The sequence below is a fragment of the Triticum aestivum genome, chromosome 2B (assembly GCF_018294505.1).
Source record: "Triticum aestivum cultivar Chinese Spring chromosome 2B, IWGSC CS RefSeq v2.1, whole genome shotgun sequence".
In the NCBI taxonomy this organism is placed as follows: Eukaryota; Viridiplantae; Streptophyta; class Magnoliopsida; order Poales; family Poaceae; genus Triticum; species Triticum aestivum.
The window spans coordinates 607,439,115-607,449,977 of NC_057798.1; the positions used below are offsets into that span (position 1 = coordinate 607,439,115).

The window sequence follows — 10,863 nt, forward strand, 5'->3', positions numbered from 1 at the left end:
TCGAGTTAATGTAGAACATGATATTTAGTAGGAGAAGAAAAAGAAAGCCCGATTTGGTTTACATTATTCCAAACCAAAAGGCATGGAGGGATGAACCAAAGTAGTTGACAGGGAAAAACCAATGGGAAGGCTAGAGCAAATCGGTTTCGTCTTTAGTGGAAAGGAGAAAGACCAGACATAAAGGAATGGTGGGAGGTGAGGCGAACCTACCAACTCTTATTTAATAGTAGAGACTAGTTAATTGTCTGTGTGTTGCAACAGGGCATGCATATTCTAACGGCTCAACATCCATCTTATCTGACATATTCCTTAGATTCACTATATTATAGATTTAATTTTATTCGAGTATGAGTATGCGAATGCAAATAAAGTTTTGATTTAGTTGAGGTTTTGGTAAGATTTGATTTGATTTGGGCATGGGTAGTGGAAGGCTGCAAGACAAGTTTTATTTTTTGTAAAATTTAATTTTATTAGATTGAGTTATTGCAGGACGCGGTTTTGGGAAATTATTGATTTAGTTTAGATTATTCCTATTTACTTTATTTATGTAGATTTATATTTTGTGCGGCATCGGTTAAGATTACCAAAAATATCAGCAAAGAACCAAAGGGGGATGGGCGCGGGGAGGAAAAAACCAGGGGCGGAGGTGAGACGAACCTGCCAACTCCCCTCTAACAGTAAAGATGTATTGTCTTCCTATTTTCTTTTCCAAATTTCTTTCCTTTTCTTTTATTCTTGGTCTTTCACTTTCCCGTTTTACATTTGTTGTCTTTATTTTTTTACTATTAAATCATTAACTATTTTTCTATTCTAAATAATTTTTTGTTGTTTCACCTTATATTTGTGTTTGTTTTTGCTGATGTTCAATCATTTTTACCTTTTAGGTAAGTACATGAATAATTTTTATGGGATACTTGAACACTTCTTTATAAGATGTGGATTATTTTTTAAACATGAACTTCTCTTTAAGATATATGGACATTTCATCTCACATACAAGACCATTGTTTACAATATACATGAACATTTATTTTAAGTATACATTTTTTTGGAAGTATGTGCAAAATAGGCAAAACATTATTTTCGCAGCTCATGAGCATTTTTCTTATCATTAAAATGATTTTATAACACTCTAATGTTTCTTTTAAGATTTATAATGGAAAGGAAAATGTAGGCGAACAATAGCTGCAATATTTGCCAGCCCATGGCTGCCCAAAGCGAGCGACGCATGAATGATCGGCCCAATAAAAAAGAGTACAGTAGTGTAATAATTCAGAGAGAGCACCGACCGAACAATCGAGCATTTTTTCGATGAGGAACAATCGAGCATTGCCACACCAACCCCAACGAGTCAAGCAACCACTGTTCTCCTCACAACCTTTACGTTTGACGATGGCTCACCCAAACCACGCCCAGAATCGCGCCAGCTGCTCTTTACATACCGATTGACCGTGCTCGCTAACCTAGCTAGCTAGCTAGTGTTATCCGTTAGCCGATGCCGTTGGCTGGCTTTCGATCGATCACACGAGACATGTGGAAACCACGGGCGGCCATGTATTCAGTTCGTCGTTAGCGCGCGCGTAGCAGATAGAAGATGGACGCCTTGGCGGGGCTCTCGGCCCTTGCCGCGGTGGCGCTGCTGCTGCTGTACAGCGTGCACCGGTGGAGGAGCCCTCGGTGCAACGGCCGGCTCCCGCCGGGGTCTATGGGCCTCCCGCTCGTCGGCGAGACGTTCCAGTTCTTCTCCCCGGACGCCTCCTTGGACATCCCTCGCTTCATCCGACACAGGCTCACGAGGTACACCTGAAGCTGCCTGACGAGGCCCAAGCCAATGGGCAAGCTTCTCTCATAGCGACTCGTTGATCTTTTGTGTGCGAGATATATAGGTACGGCCCGATCTTCAAGACGAGCGTGGTGGGGCACCCGATGGTGGTGTCGGCGGACCAGGAGCTGAACCACATGGTGTTCCAGCAGGAGGGGGAGCTGTTCCAGAGCTGGTACCCGGACTCGTTCGTGGAGATCCTCGGCCGCGATAACGTCGGGGAGCAGAAGGGCACCATGTTCAAGTACCTCAAGAACATAGTTCTCAGGTACTTCGGCCCGGAGAGCCTTAAGGAGTCCATCCTTGGCGACGTCGAGCGCGCCGTCTGCAGCTCGCTCTGCACCTGGTCCACCCTGCCGGCCGTCGAGCTCAAAGAAGCCGTCTCCACCGTAAGCCTGGTCCTCCAACGCTCTAGATTATTGCACATGGTATTCACTGTTGAGGTTATGTTGCTACCTTGCGTACGGTGTTTGATCGCAGATGGTGTTTGAACTTTCCGCGAGCAAGCTGCTGGGCCTGGAGCCGTCGAGGTCCAAGGTTCTACGGAAGAGCTTCTTCGACTTCGTCAGAGGGCTCATCTCCTTCCCGCTCTACTTGCCAGGAACAGCCTACTACGCATGCATGCAGGTGATCAACACGAACACTAAGTCGGTCTGTAGTGAAGGCTGTTCAGCCATGCATGCACTAGGGTCATTGACTGACTCTGAGCAACTTTCAGGGACGGATGAGTGTAATGGAGGTGCTGCAGCAGGTGCTGGAGGAGAGGACGAGATCGGCTGAGGCGGCCGGAGGACGGGAAGCACGGTGCCACGGCGACTTCCTGGACTACGTCGTGCAGGAGATCACCAAGGAGAAGCCTGTCCTGACGGAGGGAATGGCGCTGGACCTCCTGTTTGTGCTCCTCTTCGCCAGCTTCCACACGACGTCGCTGGCCATCACCCTGGCCGTCAAGCTCCTCACCGAGCACCCTCGCGTCCTGGAGGAGCTCACGGTGAGTCCTGCATGATCTTTACGTGCATGCAGAGCGGAGCAGCTTCTAAATCTTTGTGATTTGGCTTGGGTGTATAGGTGGAGCATGAAACGATTCTGAACGAGCGTGAGGCAGGCGGCGAGTCTGATGGCGACAGAGTTACATGGAAAGAGTACAAATCCATGACATTCACATCCCAGGTCATAATCCATGACACGCATACCTTTAGCCGTACTAATAATAATAGTAGGTTTATGCTGCGATCGATAATCAGACGCGCATGCATCACGTTTTACAGGTGATAAACGAGACGGTCCGACTGGCCAACATTGCGCCTGGCATCTTCAGAAAGACACTGAAAGATGTACAGTTCAGAGGTAACCATGCATACAAAAACCAAAACATTGTGTCCCGATGTTTTACGATCTAAATCATGCATCCTGCGAAAACAAAAGAGACGGCACCTAGTAGTACCTCTCAAATGACAATTATTGGCGACAGGATACACAATTCCAGCTGGATGGGGAGTGATGGTCTGCCCTCTCGCGGTGCACCTTAATCCAGATATTTACCCTGACCCCCTCACCTTCAATCCTTCAAGGTTCAAGGTTTGTGGACCTTAATGCTCAACTCATGCAAGATCACTCAGCTCCACCTCCACGTATTACTTAACCAGGGGGCTACATGCACACAGGATAAACTAGAGGCAAACCGTGGGTTAAGACACTTCATGGCTTTCGGAGGAGGTCTCCGGTCCTGTGTTGGGGCAGACTTCAGCAAGCTACAAATGGCCATTTTCCTTCACTTTCTTGTCACCAAATATAGGTGCCTCCATTGTTTTATAATGAACCCAGTTGGAGTCCAAAATTTTGTAATTGTTCATATCCTCCATTTCTTTGTCATCATTTGCTCCAACGTATTTCAGGTGGATACAACTAGGTGGAGGCAAGATAGTCCGGTGTCCAGGGCTGGAATTTCCTGATGGTTACCTCATTCAGATCAGACAGAGAGATTAATCAGCACCTGCTTTCAAGTCATGCTAGCAGTAGGAAAAGCTTATATCTCACGTGTACAATTGTTCTAGCATGTTGTTTGATGAAATAACACTTGTGCAGAAGTATTTCTATTCTGTCAATTTTCTGCAGTTAAGTAAAAATACATCTTAGATTTTCAAGCTTAACCTAATCTATATAATAAGTAACAAAGACGACAAGTCAGCTTAACTTATGACCTACATGCATGCTATGCTGAGGTGGTGTAGTTGCATGGATAGATTAGTACTACAACCTGTTCGCACACGAACACGTCACCGTGTACCCTCGACGCCGGGGGTGATGCACCGCAGCTCACGTCGAAGGAGACCCGCCCGGAAGCGCGGTACGCAGGCAATCCGGCGGGTGCTTTTGTAGACCCGAAACCTCACACGCCCGGGAGGGACCCCGTCAGGGCGCGCGGCGGCTATGGGTTGCCCTAGGTCGACCTGATCGCCCCTAGGGCCTCGTGGATCGCCGCCCTGCAACTAGAAGAACGAACGAAGAACGAGGAAGAAGAAGAACAAGGGAGAGAGATAAAGGTAAAGGTAAAAGATGATAGATTGATTGTTCGATTGTGTGTTGTTATTCAATCGGCCGTCACCTCTTACATATATATGAGGTGGCTGGACTTTCCGTACAAGAAAAGGACTCAAATCCCGTCCAAAACATCAAAAGATAACCTAACTCGGACTACGAGGGCTGGAACTTCCGGTCAGCCCGGAACTTCCGGGCTAAAATTACATCAAGTTGCCCTCTTGCACAGCTCCTGCAGGTCGCATATGGCTTCGGATCGCGATGGTCCCAAAAGCAAAGTTGTAGACCTTGCAATGTAGAAAAATTCGTTAGTTGAACACTTTTTCATCCGAGGTCACCTTGATGTCGAAACTGGCCCCGCAAATCTGCAAATAGTGTTAAAATTCCAGTTTTCGGGGTGCTCCACGTGCAAATTTTCGGTTTAGCCCGGAACCTCCCCGAAAGTTTTGCCCGGAACTTCCGGGGCAGACTTATGCAGTACATTGTTTTGGCTCTAACTTTTGCATACGAACTTCGATTTAGGCATTTCTTATATCAAAATCCATCGTCTCGACGAGACGAAGACAATCCGTGTAGAAACTTTTCTCATATGAGGCCATCTTGGGAGCGTAATCAGCCGAATAGTGTTCTGAATACAAAATCTGAATACTCAAAACACAACTTCGGCCTTAAAGATGAGATCGGATGGCTACGGTTCAAATATCAAAGTTTCTCCTTTTGAAGATACAGAACTTTATCATTTTGAGCACTTCTCCATTTGAGGCCTTCTCAGTTATGTTTTTGACCATGCCAAAATCTGTTGTCAACACATGCCCCCCTGTTTTTCGGCAAAGCTTGTGTGCCGAAAAATAACTTCCGCATAACTCGTTATTAGGACGATGTCAACACTCCATCAGCTATTTTGCATGTTCTTAGGACGATAATTATATATCGGCCATTGCTTGTTTGAACCTCTTGATGCAAACTTGGGTGAAAACTTCTCAGCTTTTATAACAATCCGATGGTAAGGTTCCATAGATCAAAACCATCCTCCGAACCATAATGTTCACCCTTTCGCTAAGATATCGCAGATAATCAAGAATAAAATTCCTCCAATCCTTACTTCGCCTGCATAAAAGTTTCATTAGTGGCCGAAGCGGTGGGCTTCGATTCGGCCTTACCTATGTTGACAAGATCTAGCATCGGCTATTGATAGAAATGCAATACACCATGGTTAACATAGTAGCCGGATGCTTGTTGTGCCAACTCTTTCGAATTGTCATGTCTAGATATATGAACAATTTTAAAGCAACCCAAGATTAATCTTGCATCTAGACATACCTCAAGATAAACTATAAGTGATTCGTCAAAACATTGATAACCCTTGGATATTTGTTGCAGTACTCATAAGAATCACCAAAATCCTCAATATGTTTAGCACATATGGCAAAAGTTCCAAACCGAATAACATTGCATATCCGGCTTTGTTTATTGTGCAATAAATATTTTAAGAGGCATGCGGCTTCACAGAACAACACTATATGGAGATATATAAACAACACTAACACCATGGCCATTGTTATGAATTCAACTATCAAAACCTAATCTCCATAGTAATTGTCTCGCTCTCCCACTACAAGAAATATGTCAACTTATGACCACCACTATTGGTCACTGAAAGGTCACAAATTTCCATTTGCGACCTTTTTGTGACCAAAAATAGAAGGTCAAAAGCTGGCCGTCATAAACTGACTATAGCGACCTTTCTTCTGGAATGGTCGAAGACGTTTACGACCAAAATACGTCTATTGTTTCGTTTTGGTCACTAGCAACCTCCCCAGGCCACGTAGGCATCCAGCGTGGCAAGCTGATGTGGCACAAGATTCAGCCCGGTCCAATTCGGTTTTCTACATGGGCCTAGCCCAACAATTCAGCCTTTTTATATATTTTTTCTTGATTAATTTTGGTCAACTACATGGGCCAGGCCCAACATTTAAGCCATTTTATTTTTGGGTCGTAGCCTTTTTAGTCCATTGATTTTTATAGTTTCAGCCATTATACATTGGGGTACCACTAGTAAGCCAGCCCCACATGTCATGCTTATCTCAAAATATGTCCCACATGTCAGAAATTTCGAAATTTGTCAAACAACCATTATAACTTGGACCCTCTTGTCATGTTTCCATTTCACGGGTATTCAAATCACATACACAATCATTGTTTTGAACATACTAGAGAGCAAATGAAATTCGTCCAAAACAAGACTACATTAGTCTATTACAATTCATTATACTACAACCCAGATATGCGTACAATTACAACACATAATATGCTCCTCTTTGTTGATATGATTCACAGCTTCGGCCTTGGATTCACACTTCACCTGTGCAAAGAATAAGAATGAAAATATAAGAATAAGAATGTGTTCATGGAGTGATCCAATAACTTATAAGCAAGAATTGACATCAAATGCCATGTAGATAAATAGTATGACTAACACTAACCAGTACGTGTTCATGGAGTGACAAATGTTCTCACTAGCTAGGATTTTTTTGGTATATAGTATACTGGCATGTGCAACTCTAACTAAATTGATAATAGAAATGAAAAGAACTGTAAGCATGTTTTTTTGGGTATATAGTATACTGACATGTTCATTCAGAATGCAGGCAACAGCAGATACACACCAGCAGATACACATTCAGAATCCAGTCAAATTTTAAGCAACAGGAGAACAGATCTAACAGACCAGACCATAATCAGCATGCATCATGATTTATGGTTCTAGCAAAAAAGTGGCTGACTAACAAACTAGATATGCTTCTGCTAACAAAATGGCAGCAAACATACTAATCAGATTGATTCGTTCAATTAGGGCTTGTTATAGATTATGCCCATCTAATTTATTCCCATCTAATTTATACAAAATGGCAGCAAACATACTAATCAGATTTATATTAACAAACTAGATATATTCCCATCTAATTTCTTCCAATGGATTAGGCCATGTTAGTACTGAACCTACAGCATTCTAATTACCTGCAACTAATCAGTAGCATACATGACATCAAAGGGATGCAAACTAGATAATTTAGTAGTCATCTACAACACAGAACAGTAGGCATTCTAACTTGTAGCAGAAAATTAGTAGCTACATGACCACCAACAACACAAATCAGCTCAAAAACTCGGTCCTCGACGTGGCGTACAACAAGTAATAAGCCATGGAACCGAGGCCAAACTATAGCATCACAGAAAACAGAGGGGAACAAAGGGGTGGAGGGGCTCACCATGAGGGTGCTGCTGCTGCTCATCCATGGTCGGTCGTCCTACATCCATCCGGCGACAACTGCTCATTCATGGCAGGAAACCACATCACATCTCAGTCAAAGGAATGGAGGGTAAGGGAAGAAGAAGAAACTGAAGGTAAGAAGACCTGGATGGCGTCGGAGCAGTGGTGGAGGGGCGTCCTCCATGGGCGCCGCCTCTGCGTCCACCACCGGGAACATCTCGTTCAGGTCCTTGGCCCGCAGCGCCTGCACGCACCAGATTAGATCACAACACGGCGTCAAAGCTAGAGATCGATGTAACTTCAATTCAAAAATGGATATCAAAGGACAATGTAGAGAAGAACTTGCCATTTAGTTCTGCATGATCATCACGGTCTACAATAACAATACAGCATGGCCTTCTGCTTCTGTAGCTAATCAGCGCCAAGAGTAGACCTCCGAGGTAATTGCAGTGCCTTGCAATGCCCCTAAATGCAACAAAGAAGGGCTTGTTAAAGTATTTTTACATTCATTCAGGATAGCAACTTTTCTTTTTCTTGCAAAAGGACAGCAGTTAACAAGTATAATTACTCCCAAGAAAAGGTTTGAAAAACCCAACATGTCCAGGAAACAACTGTTCAGTAAAGTGCAGCGGCTGGATAAATCTGTCATGCACATCATTTAAGCGAAAAGTGTTCCAACTAGTGTGGAACCACATATTTGTTATCTGTGTATCTACACACCTTTTGGTGTCCTTGCATTTTTTCTTCGTTCGACTAAACAGGACGGGCTGAATGTTCAGAAAAGATGCAAGTGTATGTGGGCTCTTATTTTGTTTACACTCCATAAACAGAAAGAGGTTACTGGCAACTACTCCATGGCTAATTAACCCTTCCCTACAGCACTTATACATGCATGCCCATAACTATGTACTCTCAGATCAGATGTTGCCTAGCTAGCTTGTTTTAAGGATCCTTTCAACCTTGCTATGGAAGATGCCATACTTGTAGCAGCAGCATCATGTATATGCATGGCTGGCTTGACTGCCGTGGGAAGTTGATCAAGGACGGTGGTCCGATTGACAGACAGCTAGTGGTCCTCCTCGGCCACCCACCTGCATCCATTCCAATCCAGCGTCATTGTAATATTTACAGGAAAAATTCAAATGATATGAAATGAGCTACCATGATCGTGGTCTCCGAGCTACAATTATCCTATGATATGAAATACTTCTGTTATAGGAAAAACATATAATCTTGATGGACTATATAGTGAATCTAGGGATTAATCCTTTTCATTAATTGATCATTTGAATTTTGTTAATATTTATGGACTACACATGGACAAAAAACTTGAAATGATTTATTTGTTTGCAGACTAAGGAGACGACCATGATATACAGACTTGCATTCTATAACATGACATATCTTCAAGGTCCAGAGTACTAAGAAACATAACCTATCTAGTGCACATGTACCTAGAAATAACCATATTTTGTAAAACAAATAGGGAGCCCTCTAGTGGGTCTGATGATGTATCTATCATAACACTGGGAAGGGACAGAAGAAAAATGAGGGGATTTGGGCTGTGCGAATCGGATCAACCTTGAAGGCCGTCGGTGAGCTTGACCTGGACGCCCTTGTCGACGAACTTGCCAGGTCGAGCGCCGTCTCCTTGCGCCCTGCCTGAGTAAAAAAAACAAACAAACAACACATCATCAACGGGACGCTCGTACCAACACGAATCGAATCATCGAACCAGCCCGCAGCACCAGCTTACCATCTCAGGGACGCGGACCGAGGGGTAGCCTGGGCGAACAAGGAGGAAGACGTCGGCGCTGGGCGTTGAAGATCTGGCGGCACGCGTAGAGTAGTCGGGGGGCTCCTCTTCTCGCTTGTCTATGAATCTCGCCCGATCTGCTCCACGGGCAGGCGTCTTCGTTGGAGCAGCGAGGCGAACGGAGTAGTTGGCGTGTTCGTTGATGGTGAGGCAGGCAGCCGCCGATGGAGAAGATGGCTGGAGCAGCGAGGCGACGTGGGTGGGGCGGCGGTGGTGGATGGGCGGCAAAGGTGGGGGATGGGAGGGTGCAGACCGGCGGCGAGGGGACAGGGAGATGGCGGCGGATCTGGATCGGGGAGCAGCGGTGGATCTGGATCGGGGAGCAGCGGTGGGAGGCGGTTGCAAGCGCTAGGGTTGAGAGGGGTTTGCTGCAAGAGAGAGCGAGAGAGAGAAGCTAGATCGGGAAGGGGGCGGTGGCGAGGAGATGGGGACGAGGGAGGAAGGGGGCGACGGGGGGAGGGGTCGATCTGAGCTAGGGTTTGGGCTGCGGGTGGTGGGTATCTCTTTTTGTTATCTTTTTTTTTCTTTTCTGTAGATAGATGGATGGATGGATGTGGGATGGAGAGATGGATGGATGGATGGATGGACGCCATGTCATCGATCCGTGGACAGAGTTATGATTGGTTCAGAAAATCAGTGATTTAGAATAGTTTTTAAGTACTAAAAATAAAGAGATTTTATGAAGTAGCTATCAAAAATATTTTGCAAAAGGGCACCACACAAATTTTCACTAGAGTTAGACCACATTTTATGGATTAGGACCAATTTGTATGCATTTTTCATATTTCTAGCTATTTTTAATCATTTTTTGAGTGCTCAAAATGGTTTTTTTGTGAAGGAACTACCAAATAATTGTTGCAAAATTGGACCAAATCAATTTTCTAAAATATTAGGCCATATTTAATGCACAATTGACCAAATGGTTGGGTGTCAAAAGCTTTTATCCACCTCTCGTGAAAAAGACAAATTTCGTCGATTCAGCAGGAAGCGGGTCAAATTTGAACTGCAGCTACCTCGTAGTTTCCTCTTTATTTTAAAAAAAATCATTTCTAGGTACATAAGTATCTATTTAATCAGAGAAACACCAAAAAAATTCCAAGATTCAACCACTAGCTAGGAACGGTCATTCCCATCGTTTTGACCGCGTTTTGAAACGGGCATAAAAAATTCAAAAAAATTCAAAAAATTGGGAAACCTTCGCATTGTTTCATTATATGTGGCCAAGTTCCCAGGAAAAATAACAAACTTGTAATACGGCAATTATTTTAAAAAAGTGTTCTCGGAAATGAGCTATCATCTCTCAAGATTCATGGCTTTCAAGGCAAATGATCAAACTTATGGCCACATTCGTGGCATAGTTTGTTCAAATGATCTCATATTGTGCACAAGGGTGCATATTGGAATGGCAAACAATGTT

At 44.1% G+C, this 10,863-nt stretch overlaps 1 protein-coding gene across 1 annotated transcript; it reads left to right on the top strand.

Annotated features, from left to right (window-relative positions):
- Positions 1-1,450: 1,450 nt before the first annotated feature.
- On the top strand, positions 1,451-3,911 carry LOC123041762 (cytochrome P450 87A3). The gene is made up of 9 exons (XM_044464324.1): positions 1,451-1,796; positions 1,886-2,210; positions 2,302-2,448; positions 2,540-2,812; positions 2,890-2,991; positions 3,090-3,168; positions 3,293-3,399; positions 3,486-3,616; positions 3,717-3,911. Exons 1-9 carry the CDS (start codon positions 1,594-1,596, stop codon positions 3,805-3,807), a joined length of 1,458 nt encoding a protein of 485 aa, XP_044320259.1. The 5' UTR covers positions 1,451-1,593; the 3' UTR covers positions 3,808-3,911.
- The last annotated feature ends 6,952 nt before the right edge of the window (positions 3,912-10,863 follow it).